This window comes from Solea senegalensis, linkage group LG1 (genome assembly GCF_019176455.1).
Source record: "Solea senegalensis isolate Sse05_10M linkage group LG1, IFAPA_SoseM_1, whole genome shotgun sequence".
In the NCBI taxonomy this organism is placed as follows: domain Eukaryota; kingdom Metazoa; phylum Chordata; class Actinopteri; order Pleuronectiformes; family Soleidae; genus Solea; species Solea senegalensis.
This window is the reverse complement of record NC_058021.1, coordinates 5,475,677-5,491,404: the sequence shown is the minus strand read 5'-3', so window position 1 is coordinate 5,491,404 and position 15,728 is coordinate 5,475,677. Positions and strand designations below refer to the sequence as shown.

At 42.4% G+C, this 15,728-nt stretch overlaps 1 protein-coding gene across 1 annotated transcript; it reads right to left on the bottom strand.

Moving 5' to 3' along the window:
- Positions 1–947: 947 nt before the first annotated feature.
- Positions 948–3,437, bottom strand: klf17 (Kruppel-like factor 17). Its single transcript, XM_044051684.1, has 3 exons — positions 3,202–3,437; positions 1,967–3,092; positions 948–1,839 (listed from the first exon to the last, which is right to left on the bottom strand). The coding sequence occupies exons 1-3, from the start codon at positions 3,280–3,282 to the stop codon at positions 1,664–1,666; spliced, it is 1,383 nt and encodes a 460-aa protein (XP_043907619.1). The 5' UTR covers positions 3,283–3,437; the 3' UTR covers positions 948–1,663.
- Positions 3,438–15,728: the final 12,291 nt, after the last annotated feature.

Genomic DNA, 15,728 nt, shown 5'->3' with positions numbered 1-15,728 from the left:
AGATGGCAAAGATACATTCTGGGAATGAAGTCTCGTCCCCCTATGGGTGAGTCTAAAAAGTGCGGAACTGGCGTTGTAGTTTCAAACCTGGAGCCGACGTTTGCCCTACGAGTCAAATGACGTGAATCGCATTATTTGACTCAGTGTAGGACAAACAAATCGGAAAGTATTTTTTTAAATACTACTGCTATTCTAGCAATACAAAGCCACATGTATTGCAAGTATTACAGAAAATACTTTTGTTTTCACTTTGAAAATTTGCTTCTTAATTATTCTTTAAGGAAAAATGATTCACCCAGAACCTTAAATCTATTGTTTCCAAGCCAATAGGTTTTGACCATTCAAAGTGGTTAAACACATACTTCATTGCCTTGGGTCAGTGTTGTTAGGTAAATGAACACTAGGGGGCAGCCTTTGACAAGCAGTGACACAAAACCAAGCCTTGTTTAGTTTCACTACCTGTGTGTTTGTTGTCATTGTCATGTATGCATTGTTTGTGAACAGCGTGGCCTTAAATTACACTTAGAGTTGATTTATCTATACTCTATATACTGTGTGGTATAGATTACATGAGATTTTAATGTCCTTTTGTGAAAAGATAAGGGGAAAAAAAACATGACATGGACACATTACAGGAAGTCCAATTTAATCTCATTCATGTAGCCATGTTCTAAGCCTTTGTTGAACCACTGTTGTGCTGCTCTTTTGATGATATACAATGATGTGTGTGTGTGTGTGTGTGTACACATCTCTTCAGTAGACACTGTCCAACTTTAATGAGCTTTTTGAGGATTAAGACCTGGTTTTAAGATAAATGTAAGGGTTAGGGACTTGGCTGTGATGGTTAAAGTTAGGGTAAGGGGTTAGGTCCACACAAACAATTCAAAACCAGCATGCGTGAGTGTGTGTGTGTGTGAATATTTGGTAACAAGCAAATGGAAAATGTATATTTGCAAAATTAATTTTATTTTCAGCTCTTGAGTAAATAAAAACTGCATTCTTATTCCAGTACAGGGTTTGATGAAAGGGATTACTTCATTCGTTAAAAACAAACATTCCATGGCAAAAAATACAAAGTGTTGAGTCACCAAAAAAAAAGAAGAGTCATGTTATGATTTGATTGGATGCTTCTACCTGAATGTTTTGTCCTGACCGACACAAAACGAGAGAATTTTATAAGCATCGACAGTGATACTATAAAAAAATATGCTGTGTATAAAAACTGGAATAATACAATTAGACTTTTAAAACCCTGACCTCACTGAAGCAATATCAAAGATGTATGTAAACATTACAAAAATACTTTACACATATGTACAGTGGGACCTGCCCACAGTGAGTTTTACCCCCTTTGGGAAGCAGACGCACAGTCTTAGTCAAGGTTCTCACCAATAATCAATAAGTTATTTAAAAGACAGGGTGTGGAAAAGTCTTAAATAATCAAAACTACTATAACTTATAGCCAAAAAAAATATTCATATATGCACAGACGGGTTCAAAAATACCTATTTCATGGAGGCACTTGTTCCTATAAGAGTACATTGGTTTGATAAGGTTGCTCAGCCAAAGGCACTTCACACACTTTCTGAGGGGCAGAATTCTGACCATGACTCCACAAAAGGAGAGTGGGCACAAAAACCATGTCCGTGACACGCAGTGTGGACTACATGTGCCTCTTCATGTGCAGAGCCAGGTGATCAGAGCGGGAGAAGGCACGCTCACAGAGGTGACACTGAAAAGGCCTGTGTCCCGTGTGTTTCCTGAAGTGACGGGTCAGCTCATCTGACCTCGCAAACTTCCAGCCACAGCCTTCCCAGTTACAGTGGTAGGGCTTTTCACCTGAGGGACACGGATTAAAAAGAGAGGAGATTTAGGATGACAGCCTGGAAATTAAAAGATGTTTATGAATTCAATGAAAAACAAATGATACTTTTCTATTAAAAAAATGATGTGTTTAACTGCTCACCTGTGTGTGTCCGCATGTGGGCTTTGAGGTGGGAGCTCTTAGTGTAAGTCTTCCCACAGCCGGGGAACTCGCAGTTGTGCGTCGCTGCGCGTTTTCTCGCCCACGACCTGCGGCCTCGCTTTTGTTTAGTGCTACCCACGTCTTCTTGCGCGTAAAACTCCAGCAGTGAGGGCGACGAGGGCGGAGTGAGCATCATTCCCTGCATGGAGGCTGGATGGTGCTGCTGGTGAACGCGCACCGGCTCACTGTGCATGTTGTACTGTCCGTGGAACGCTGGCACTCTCTGGTGCGTGAACTGCGCCTGGTACGGTGCGTTCATGAACTGGCTCTGGTGATGATGGTGTTGATGGTGGTGAGGATGTGAGTTCATCTGCGTCAGATGACAGTCCATGTGTTCCTGGGGGACAGCGTGCTGGTGCATGTGGTGCGCGCCGTACCCAGACAAGGCAATGGGAACAGCGGCGTGGTGGTGCGTAAAAGCTGCAGGGTGCACGTTGATGATCTGCTGCTTCTCAAACACTTGTCCCATAAAGTCTCCACCTGCAGCAACAGCCGCCATCATACAAGACTGATCGACAGGCTCGTTTTTAATTTTGTATCCAACTGGCGGAGGAGCGTTGGCCACTCGATGGTGAGCAGGAGAAGTCGGAATGGCGACGGGATTCAACGATCGCAGCTCGGTGTACTCCCGGCTGTCTCTCGTTGTACCTGTGCTGTCCGGTGAAGCCTCCCCCGGGTAGCTCATGTCAGGCGTGAGAAGCTCCGCCATGAGGCTGCGCACCGGCGTGGAGACCGTGAAGCTCGCGGTGGCGCGGTAATTCTGCGCGGCCACGTGAGGCGAGGGATGGTCGCTGCAGTCCGGGACTGAACCGCAGCTCTCCGGAGACTCCGGCAGCGAATACGCGCAGTGTCGCTGCGCCTGAGGAGGAGACACGCTGCTGTTGCTCACAACATCGGACTCTATGGAGTTGGATAAAATGAACTCGAGGTCCAAGAACTTCCCCAGCTCGTCGTCGTCTTTGGGAGGCAAAGCGGGAGACTGCACGATACTGAACTCTACTTCAATCAGCGGGTTGCCTGCGCCACCTGTTGCGCTGTTGCGCACACACTCATCCACCTTGCACAGCTGTACGAGAGAGAGCAGAGAGGAAAAACATGAAGTGTCAAGTGAGACTTCCAATGTGAACCAACACGACCCACGTGTTGCCTTTTTAAACTTTGGAGCATCTACTTACGTTGTCAAAGTGTTTCTCCTCCATGATGTGGACACTCGGGAACGATGTCACGGAGGGCACCACAGCTTTAGCCACAGCCATGCTGAGCGGCCCTGATGCTTCGGTATCAAGTCGCAAGTAGAGACGCGAAAACACACTCAGTTCTTTATGTCCATAGAGCTCTGACTCGATGGTGACGCAGAGCAGCTTAGAAGCGCTCCAGGATTCAGGATGTAAGTATCAACAGTGGTGACGGAGCTTCTTATAACTCCGGTGTACCCAAAACCGGGAGGTGTGGCTTTAACTCCACCCCCACCACCACGCACACAAACACAGCCCTCCCCCCCTCACCTGACAGCGCAAACAAAGATAAAATGACAATTAAATGACCAAAGAAGGTTTTACATGACGGAATTATTGAGACATTCAAGAACTGTTGTTAATGTAAAACATACAGACCAAAGCTTTTGCCTTTTCACAATTTATACATATACATAAAAAAAATATATATATATATACATACATATACATATATATATACATACACATACACTATAGGCTACAAATTCCAACCACGGTGTTTTCAGGCGTGAGAGACATAACTGTGTATGTGACGTAGAAATTCACCTGCACTGAAACGAGTTCCCTCACATGAGCCAGTATTTGTCCTGAGGCGCGCACACTCACACGCACACGCACACACGCGCACGAGGGCGATACTGACCCCGACTGGAGCAGCGAGGGGAGCCAGGAGTTTGTTACCGGAACACTGCAGCTGCGTTTACGCACAGACTTGTTACCTATTCGGAAACAAGAACAACAACAACTACAGTGTTTGTCCTCTCACATCATATGCTCTTATTTTGCTCAAGCCTCCCACAGTTTCATTCCAGCCTCCGCAAACAAACACACACACATTTACACATCATTAATAATGTGTCTCGACTTGATCCCAGTGTTTAACGCAAACACACACGTGTGAAGTAGAGGCTCATTCCCGAAGCCCATCGAAACAACCTGTTAATCTGGATGTCAACAAAGGGCTATGCACGTTCCCCCGCCACCAACAGCCCCACACTGTGCCCTGCAGCCAGGCTGTTGGTGCTGTGGTAATGTTCAGGTGGACGCGGGTCTCGATTGTGGAGGAGAAGAACAAGGCAGTATTTATTCTATTTATTTTGACAGTTAAAACAAGCTCTGTTTATTCATCCTTTGCACCACCGTTGGTTTATTAATAGCCAAGTGTGTGCAAGACACTGGTGGGACAGAAAAGATGAAGTAAGATGAAGTAAAATGACCTAAAAATCTGAACTGATTCATAGGAAAACAGTGCCACAAAAGGCCTTTTCACTTCTTAAAGCGATTAAAGAGTGACTTCAAATATAGTTTCACAAACTACTTATGTACAACCCATATCAAGTACTTCAACAATCACTTTTATTTCCATCTCAAATATCCACCCAATGTCAAAATAAATAAGATTGTTAAACGGCACAAAACTGAAGAAACCCACTTTCAGTCTTTAAAAAATGTCTGAATTGTTTCTTCATTTGTACACAAATACCGCAGGTTTTCGCCGGTTCATGGACCTCGGTGCACGTGTTCTCATGTACTATAGGAGTCTGAATATATACATGGACGTAAAAGAGTGAGGCCCTTGAGGATGAACATGTTGGAACACAAAGATGGCTGCTGTGGAGAAACGTTCAAAGGGGAAACGCCGTCTTCATTGACAGGGTGGAATGTTTATTTACTTATTTTTTAACTGATGCCGTGCTTCGGTCTGCTTCCTCCAACATTGACCTAATTCCATAATACATTACAGTTCCATGTATAACAGCCATATTCTAACCTAAATAAACAAGTCAATACTTAAGTACTTTTAAAACTGTGAGTTACCTACAGTTTATACATTTTTCTTTCTTTCTTGTCGTACTTCAGTTTATCCCTCATATCACTGGATTAGATTAGACAGTAAAGTGCATTGTCAGTTGCCTTAATCCCCCACAAACAGTCAAACTAATGTCTCTCTCTGCTTGTCTGTGTGTGTGTGTGTGTGTGTGCTCCTGCAGGTGTTGTGAGTGGCAGCGTCCTGCAGCTCTCTCCCTTTTATACTCCGTTATTTTTAACCCCGCTGTGCTTACGCAAAACGAATTCCGCTTCTGTCTTTGTGCCAAATGGAAATGGACTCTGTTTCCTGAGGAAAAGTAGATGCTTGCTTCCTCTACTTTCACTCTGCGGTCACCTTTAGCTGCAGCACACACACACACACACACACACGGCTCAGCTCTCACTGACGTTACCGTCAGCCAGTGATTGAGAAGAACATTTATTTACTTTTGACCTATGAAAACATTATAATCTGAGTAACACATGTGTATGTATACATTTACATAATGTGTCACTATGATCAGAATACTCCACATATCTTACTATTTATTGCTTATTCAGTATGACCTTAATCTGGTTAAGGTAGGTCCAGGTAAGCTGTGACATGATTCGTGACAAGGTTCATCTCAGAACCTGTCATGGAGCAATGCTGAGTTTAACCCTTTAACACCTCAGCTTCAGAAAGTGTCCTGTGACTAAGTGTTTTTGCCCAGTTTTTTCCAGAATCACTTTCAACATCTGGCAAAATTGACTGCATATTAGAATAGTGTATTAACAATTTGAAAATAAAGAAAAACAAATGTTTTATTTAAAAAAACAAACAAAAAAAAAAACACTGTAGTTGTACGTGAACACCAGATTTTGCATGTTAAATTTGAAATTTGAACAGTATAAAAATGTATTTAAAGTCCCCATCTCTCTCCTCTCTGGTGACAAAGACGCTGATTCGCTGACTTCCTGCAACAGCGCGAGTGAAATTACCGTAATAACCACATGCTTTGCCTGTTGGAATTTTTCCAATATCGCAAACTGTCGCGATTTTGTATCCTGCAAAAAAAAAAACATCCAATACTTATACATGAATATAATTTTATATAAATGCATTGGAAAACATGCCGTGTGCTTCCATGCAGAATATTACGATGCTCCTCTATCTCGTTCCATCAGAAACATCATGTAAAAAGCAACAGGATGAGCGGACAGAGACAGATAAAGGTAGAGTCACCCTGGACTCGAATTTCTCCTTTTGTCACTCACTTTTCTGAAAGGGAGGAAGTCTCCCCGCTCAAGTGTTTTCTAAACACAATTACTTAAGATTACAGTCGAGCAGGCAGACAGAAGACCATGGCATCTCACCCCGCATACACTCAATTATTTCCTAAGTAAACACTGAAATGCCGTTATCTTGCTCAAGAGTTTGTTTTCAAAACCCCTTTTTTCTTGTAATAAGCCTACTACTGTTTTTTTGGGAAGCATTCTTCCATTATCTTGATGGTTCATTGAAAACTGTTGCCAAAATGTCTGATTTATAGCGACGTTTTCAATTGAATCGTGAGACAGATGATTTGCAGTAGAGCATCATTTATCGGATGTGTTTGATCCAGCCTCTGCCGCCCTTTTTCCTTGACACATGAACTTGAAACACCAAATCCCATGAGATTATTTGCTCTGCTGCAGCAGGTTCAACGAGAGTCGTGCTTATACCCTAACCCCCAGAAACTGGAACTATGCATAATGTGACTTCATTTGACTAATGGAACACTAGTTGTTTTTTTCCCAAAGCAAATTATGTGAGCACACTTAATCACTGTCTGTCTCTCGCAGTCATACATACACGCACTGTTTTTGCGTTCCTGTCCAATTAGGAGCTGTACTAGGAACAGAGCGGATGGCCACACACACACACACACACACACACACACACTAACAGCAATTATCCTCATCACCCACAAAGTCAGGGGAAACCCAGCTGTTATCTTGGATAAATATGCCACCGTGCATGGCATGAAAAAGCAACAACGTGATTAGAGAGGGGAAAAAAGAAAGTACAACAGCAGCACGGCGACGGGCTAGTTACCTTCTAAAAAGATATCAAAGGAGATGGGGAGGAGAGGAAATAAGACGCGGAGCGATGAAAAGAATCATGGGAAAGAAGAATCAGTAATTCTGCTCTTCCTGAGGCTGGAGGTTTGACGCCTGTTAGGTCAAACAGTCTGACTGAAAGAGTGGAAGAATGTGGCCGAGCAGATTGGACAGGATTAGATATAGGCCGATACGGGGTTATAAAGTTTGAGTTATTAGAACGGACTGCAGAGGACACGAACTTTGAAGTCTGGAGATTTGTTGCAGACACTATCTACACATACAACAGAGGCGTGTACATTAGAGCTGCAGCGAACAAAATACATTATCATTATTAACAAACTCACTCTGACTTTACATAACATTTAAATTATATATAATAATATCCACCGCAACTTCTGCATTCACATAATTACTAGCACTCTCCAAAGCATCTTTGGTTTCCCCTGGACCAATAGTTTACATTTATTCATTTATAACGAGACATACTCTGTGATTACCAAACTGTAAACGATAAGGACCCTGCACTTAACTAAGTCACATGCCATTGAACATGATCTCATCATGACAAACAAGTCTGCAGAATGTTGAGTTATCAACGGTCCTTAAATGGTTTAACTTTTCTCCACGGTGGTTAAATGGTTTAGTTGCATTCAGCATGAATAAAGCCATTAGCAGCTAGCTGTTAGACTAATGAGATCAGGTTGACGCGTACTTAGCAGTATGGTGGCTGATTAACGTATCTGGTGTGTGCGTTAGATCAGGATCGGGGTGATTAGGAGCGGGAACAGTAATAACGACCCCCCCGGACAGAGAGGCTGCGTTCGGATTAGCGGGCTGAAGTGACCCGTATACGAGAGACCCTTCTTATTCTGAACTTGAACCTTGTCCAGTCTGATCTGCAACTAATCACATGTGATGGACTGTAGCTTTAACCTGCTTTTCGACAAGTACTGTACCTACAGTAGCTCATCTTCACTGAAGAGCAAGAGGGTCTGAGTATGAGGAGCTAAAACCAATGCCATTGTACTCGATGAGCAGGAAAGAACCGGTCTCACTTCTTTCTGTCTCGGTTTCAGCTCTTTTATTTCTCCATATTAGCCTGTAGCTGCAGCAGCAGCAGCAGCAGCAACGGCAGCTGAGAGGCTGCCTATTACTGCTACTCTCTACCTGAAGGGCCATTTACCTGTTCCACCAGTTAGGACTTCTTTGTGTGTGTGTGTGTGTGTGTTTCCCTTGGCAGTGCACTCATGTCACATGTCCCTAACAGAACTTTATGAGACTTATAAATAAACATGGAGATTGGAGAACATACAGTGTCGTGACATGGGAAGAAGTTCTAGCACGTCTCGGCTGGCCTTTGCGGCGTCGCCTCACCCACATTTTTAGTGACTCACATAAATAAAACACATTTTCCAGTTTCACAGGATCCCCTGACTTTGAATGTAATCTCATGATTTGGGTGATGTGCAATTATTACAAACACACGCACATTTTGTAACCGATTATAGTTACACGTATAAAAAAAAAACACCACACTAATTCTAATAAATAAATGCCAGGTTTCTCGGTTATTTAAGTTAATTTATTAGGCATTTTTTAATGCTGTTAAAGAGGTCCTGTTATATAAATATCTGCTGAACTCAGGGTCAGCTCAGAGTGTCCTGGGGAAAGAGTCGGTCTGGTCTCAATGTGTCTCTCTCCCAGCTTCCCTCTTCTCGTCTCCTTTGTCTGTTGATGCTCTGGGCCTTGGTTGTTCTTTTCTTTTTCTGTTGCAGCGACGTGGTCATGAGTTTCACTCTACGCTGGGTGTGACGTGACAGCGCTAAACCACGGTTTTACGACAACTGAGACACGAGAACAAAAAAATTCAATTTTTGAATGAAAAGGTAACTTGGTGCCTCCCACATGCTCATATGCAGATACACTGGTGTTTAGCTTTGATCTACAGGGAACAGTGTCAAATACCAACAATTAGTATCACACCATCAGTTTAATCTTACAAGAACCTGCCTCAACCAGGTATTTCAGGAACATCGACTTTACAATATGTGAAGTGTCTGCACGGCACAGTGTTTGCTCAGCTACTTTAAAATCAAAATATGACAGTAAAACTATTTTCAAATGTTTTAGAATGCATGATACTTTAATGACCCTACATGTAATATCGTATGAGACTGTAAGTCTGACTGATGCCAGGTGATCGGGTTCATGTTGCACTTTAGAGAGCAATGCTACTGGGCCTCACACACACACACACACACACACACACAACAGTTCATACTAAGAACATGTCATCAGTCTAACAGCTTCCTGCAGAAAAATATCTGTTTATTCCTCGTTCCTCAGTAAAAGAGATTTCACCTTAACTTTAAAGGTCACAGTCCTGTTGATAGAAAATGTCCGACAATGGATGTGTCACTAAAAAGGTAACGGGAGAAACACTGTGTGCTAACACAGGGAGATGGTTTTGGGTTGCCGCTGCAGCTTAACGTCAGGAGCAGCAATCCTCATGCTCTTGGGCAATAAGCGATAGCCCTTCATCCATCTTGGCTGCTCCACTTAGCTCGTCTTTCAGTGGCTGAGCTGTGTTACCGTCCTAACCAGTGACGATACTCTGGAGAGTCGCGCAACAAAGGGACAACATCGCATGCATTGTTGTGCTTTTGTGCGAGGCATAAGGAAAACATACAATGCTTGACATTTCTGGTTATTATTTAACACGCAGCGGTGTTCATTTCTGCATGCGTGTGCGTCATGTTTCACATGCCCTTCTCGCTGTAGAACCACTTTGGCACCAGTTTCACCCTCAGAACAAAGTACGAGAAAATGAGTGTCACAGTGAGACGAAACATCTCGGTACATGGTGTTCGAGGACGTAATTCACCAAAGAACAGGTCAGGCCTGTGACTTTATTATGCCAATGACTCAAGCGGTTCACATAAAACAAACTCGCAAGCATAACAATTACGACAAATGCAGTGCAGAGTCTCTGATGGATGCCAGGTGACGTAGTGCCTTCTGAAACGTCTCGTCTCTTTGCTTTCTGTCATGGGCTGTGGAGAAGTTAAAGAAAGCTGCTGCACAGCGTGGGTGAGTGAAAGGCCAAGAGGTGATGTATTGTGAATAACACGCTTTGCACTCTGTGTCAATACGGTATCTCAGGTTAGGAGTTCATTTCCCTACGGGGGCCACCCAAGCAGCTCATAAATCTGTTGGCAAAGAGTTTTGTCAGTGAAATCAGCAGGAGGTGCTTATTGCAGCATGTTATTGTACTTAGCAGCTAGCCAGGCTAGCAGTAGTAGTCAGTTTGCTAGTGCAACACATTCGGGGTCCCCAGATGATGAAACCTGGCTGTAAAACTCGCAGCAACACTTCCAGCGTGTATGTTCTCTCTGGGGGATTCCAACCCCTTTCTACAGTTCAAAGACATGCATTTTAGAATGAAGTTCACAGGAAACTCTAAGGCTGCATCCGTACTGTGTTTGCAATGTTCAGACAAAAATGATCTGCATCCAGACAAGCATTTCAGCTCGATGACAACAAGATGAAACCAAAACTAAAAAGTAAGTATGTGTTAAGTCTTTCATTCATAGCTGATAGATGTCCTCAGGAAGTAAAAGTCAGCGTGTTTATATGCGTTTTAAGTCTGATTTTAGTCAGACTAAGACAATAAAATCAAGTTCGTCTTAGTCGGACTATGTGCATAATGCGATTCATAGTCCGATTACTCCTGCATGTATGCTTAGTCAGACATAGGTTTCAGATTTCACTTCTGGTGTGTTGCAGAATAAGTTACATATTACTCAACCCTGAGTGTGATCATCTCTGCAACTAAAGGTGGAAGAACAAATGTATAACAGCTATAATCAGATTCTATTCAGATCCCTGTATATTTCGTACTTTTTTGTTTTGTTTAGGGTTTTTTTTTGTGTGTGTGGAGGACAGGTTGAGTAAAAGGAGATGAGAGGTCAACATTCTGTTTGCTGCTATGCTTATCTCTCTATCTTTCCAGGTGCCTTCACTCAACTGGGATTCCCATTTAACTCAAGTTAAATGACATACAGCAATTCTTTCAGTGAAACCAAAGAGCCTACATATGAATGTGAACGGAGGCATCAGCATGGCACTCTGCTGCTCTTCCCTCCGACTGAAACTAACAGATAATACAAGCATTAACGAACCAGATCCCACTGACTCTCACACGTAATCTCCATTATGATTATGTAAATATGACTAGTTTCACTATAGAGTTCAGGCATTGTCATATGAAAACATGGCCTGCCAGCGTTCAGGATGTAGACGACACACACTTAACACTGAATGTTGCTGTGAGTTTCCTTTCAAAAATGCTAAGTGCACTTTCTGAGCCGTAACTGAATTGGTATCAGTCAAAAGCAAGCGTTGCTCATATTTTAATGACTTCATTAGAATATCTTTTAAAGCATTTTAAATGGCAGTCATGGCACTCTAAAGCTAAATGGGATTATTTCTGCCCTGGAGCAGCTCTCCATCCTCATACTGAGCATGTTTACACGGCTTACGTGTCACATACAACACGTTCCCTTCTACAACTTACACTGTGCGAAGGACACGATGTGTGGAGCACACACTGAGAAAGCATGAACACGTCGCATCTGAAAACATTTAGAGAAAAGGTACAAATATGTGACCGACACGGCGGTAGCTTGTCTGTTTCTTCTCATACCTGGCAGCTGAGAGCACAGAGAGCCAGAAGACAGACGTGAGAGCAAATAATTACCTTTCCCAGGTAGCGGTCGGGGATTGTTGGGGGCTGGAGGATGAGTGAAGAGGGCACCGTGTGTGTTTGTGTCTCTGAACACACCGTGTCCTTTTGACCTTGTGGCACCGCAGACACGCAAAGAGAGACGGTTTTGTGTCCCCAGACAAGAGGTCTGCTTTCACCTGAGCGGGCTCAACCAAACCCCGCCCCCAGCAGAGACAAAGGGCAGCAGAGCTGGATGAGTGAGTGAGTGAGTGGGGCCAGGCTGGGAGCCTCCGACGTTAGTGGAGGAGGGGTGAAGAGTGTGTTTGGGAATCAGGAGCGAGGGGGGAATCTTCAGAATTCAGGAATCTATCGTCTCAAAGGGTGAAGAATGGATCCAGAAGAATTTTTGTGGGAATGTAGAAGAAAAGCTGATTTGATTTCAGTGGTGATCTGGGTATTCAGATGAGGTTTTATATAAAAGACATTCCTCAGTAGTTTCAGGAGTGTGAACAGGTTCAGACATGGCCATAACTCAACATCCATGATGGGCTTTACACAGAGTTTAGTCGCTGGCATCAGATCACATTGCGAGTGCGTGCATGACGACAAATCAAATTTCGGCACAGCATTCAAATTCCTCTGTGTTTGTGTACGTCGCCAAAACAATCTGTGTTTCCATCACACATTAATCTGCTAATTATTTCCTCAATGAATCAATTAGTTTGTTGTTTTCTTGTTTCCTGCGTCCAAAATGTCTTGTTTTGTCAACAAACCAAGGATAGACATTGGAAAATATATACATCTAACAAGTTTAAAACCGTATTATGTAGCTTCTAAACATAAACAAGTGCCTGTTACATTCAAGCCACCGCCAAGCGGGTTCAACGCCGATTAACCCACTGTGCTAAACTGTTAGTTAATTTATGATCCTATTTCCAAGGTAAGACGCTTCATAATCTATTCTCCAGAGTCGGTGTTATTCTGTCAGTGTGTACAGCGCAGTACATTAAACCTGCCAGGTCTTTGAAATCATTGTCACGAAAATGTGGCTGTTATTCAAGCCATTATGAGATTTAGTCCCCGAACAGCCACAGGGCCTTCTTCAAAGAGAGCGAGAGCCAGTGTTGGATTCTCACCTGCAAGAATCCCTCTGGACATATTCTCACACACCCACAGAGAATCATGAACACAGGTGTCATTCCATGTGTGTGTGTGTGTGTGTGTGTGTGTGTTACATGAACAAATTCATACTTTGGATGGCCGAGCATCAAAAGTTTTCATTCTGTAGAAGGAAAGGGATGGAAATAAGAAAAGAGATGATGTCCGAATTAAAAGTTGTGTATGTTTTATTTATATATTTTAACTTCTATACATGTTGCACAGAAAATATGCTCAAATCATATGGTCTGTTTAGTTTGTGTCAAGTCACACTCTATTAATGAAAATCAATGGATCGAGTGGGAAAAAAAGGGAGAGAAAAACACGTAACGTGTTAGAAAAAGAGTTCCAATAATCATTGAATGAAACATGCTTTACACATTTTACAAGATGGCAGAGAAACTAAATTGTAATTTAGGTGGGAGAGTAGTCTGGTCCCATAAAGTCATTCATATGTCTGATTTATCACTTTGTATGTTTATGTCTGGTGGCCACACATCTATAACTATACTACAGTATATAGAAGTTATGAATGATGGCTTTGGAGAAACTGGTTTGAAGGATTAGAAACGGCACAGATCTTTTGTTTGTGTTCAGCACTACACTTTCAGTTTAGGTTTGGCCTGTACTCTCTCAAGGAAGTAGACGACTAAGACTTTTATCTGCTCTGTCACCAAGAGAGAACCATGTAGCTGCTCCACTGATAATGAAAGGGAGATTTACTTTGTCAACTCATCTTAGGGCATATGAGCCCATTTATCAGACGGTTTTTTCCTCAGAAAGGCAAGAATTTAAGCCTTAATTTGTCTTTTTGGCTAATGATTGTTTTATTTATTTTAATTTTTTTACAGGTTCAGGCAGAATACCTATCTCTTTAAAAGCCACAAGGTGGTCTTTGAGTGTTTTACTCTAAGGCTTAGCAGAGTGCCATTAATCTTTTGGCTATTCAAATCCGGTAGACACACTTTTTCACCCCTAATTCATCATCATATGTGCTAACCGACTTTGCTCAATACTGCCAACCCCTCACCTGTCACATTTAGAGGGCTAATGGGGTCCACTTCAGATAACCGTTGTTTGACTAAGTCATGCCTCAAACCTTTAATAGTCTGTTTCAACAAGCAAAGCGCCGAAAAACAAACTGGGGATTGAGTTTACGCTGCACTGCGCTATCACATGCACACACTCAAATGGATCACATGCACACACTCAAATGGAAATCCACCACCTAACACAGATACAGATATTTATGGACACATTTCACCTCTTTCGCCTGATAACACAAATACGGCTTGGCTTTAACCTGCCATATGTTTTTTGACTGAGCTTTCAATGAGCCAAATGAATGATTGATCTCATTTTTTTCAGTTCCTGGGTCATTCTGGGGCTTCAGTCACCAATTTAACTACATATATACTGTATATATACACATATATGTATGTATGTGTATATATAGATATATATCTATATCTATATATCTATATATAATAATAATAACAGAGCAGTGCAAGTGATAGTTCCTCTTTTAGTGGTGCAACTGTTCATTTTTCTCTGTAAAGGCTGTGCCTGAGTAGGAAATGGAAATGATTACCCCTCCCCCCCACATTGGAAACAATGATTCATGGCGCTCCTGATGCTTGGTCATGTTTACTAAGAATCCCGTGTGTTAGTGTGTGTGGTGTTATCGCCTCATCCATATAGCACATGCAGAGGACCGGACAGTGCTTCTCAGCTCTTATCAGACTTTGACCTCATGCGTTTCAGTTGGAGAGGAGACGATATCTCATTAGCGGCCCAAAGCTGTCCGACCTGTCTGCCACAGATTAGCCGAGATGACATTCAGTAGCCGCAGCTCGTTTCCAAAAAAGAGGTTCCTTTGCATTAAACTGGTCAGTTGGTTCATGAAACTTTTGTTTTCTTTAGGTACGTATTGTTACAGTTTGTTTTTGTTTGTTGTTGTTGCTGCCATGGTGTCTCTCTTCCATTTTAAATGAGTGATTTGCTTTAATCCCTCTGTTTGTAATGATCGTTTCCACTGATAAAGCGTAAAGCACAACAAGCGTTAAAAATGCGATGACCTCGTCAGATATGAAAGGGCCCACAGAAAATAATTGAAATAAAAAGCAGAGATGAGGGTTTGTTTGCCTTTTTGTCTGCCCACACTTCCCATTTTGTGTTTTGATTTACAGCTCTTTTTCTGCTGTCCTTTGTTTGTTTGTTACTTTTGTTCTCCATTTACAGTTTAAAAGGAGCTGTAAGTCATAAAATGACCATGACATGTCAACTGAAATACAGCCACTTAATTTAAAAATGATGTTTTTGAGGGAAAAGTGTATTAGTGCAGCTCTTTGTCGGTCCATCTTTCCCTTTCGTGTGGGAGTGGTTCCTCAAACAACCTGGCAACCTCAAGTCTATAAGAGGGAGGTAAGATGGGGGGGGGCAATGCTTTCCTATATTTTTTTATTTGGATTTTAGGGTTGCCTGTTTCTAAACTAGCATGACAGCTTAGTCATAAGAATAATCAGGCAGAGATAAAGATCTTTGAAAACAAGGACCCAGTTACCTGCATTTGCTTCCTGATTGTTTGTCCTCAGCCGTGACTCGTGTATCAGCAGTGGATGAAAAGTTCCTTTTCACATACTTTCACCTCGCTACCGTGTTTTCTTAGTTAAATTGGTGTTTTCCCCAC

Coding starts and splice junctions, on each gene's coding strand:
- klf17 (XM_044051684.1), bottom strand. CDS start 3,282: ATGGCTGTGGCTAAAGCTGTGGTGCCCTCCGTGACATCGTTCCCGAGT. Junction 3,093..3,201: donor AGGAGAAACACTTTGACAAC/GTAAGTAGATGC, acceptor TCTCTCGTACAG/CTGTGCAAGGTGGATGAGTG. Junction 1,840..1,966: donor CCACATGCGGACACACACAG/GTGAGCAGTTAA, acceptor CGTGTCCCTCAG/GTGAAAAGCCCTACCACTGT.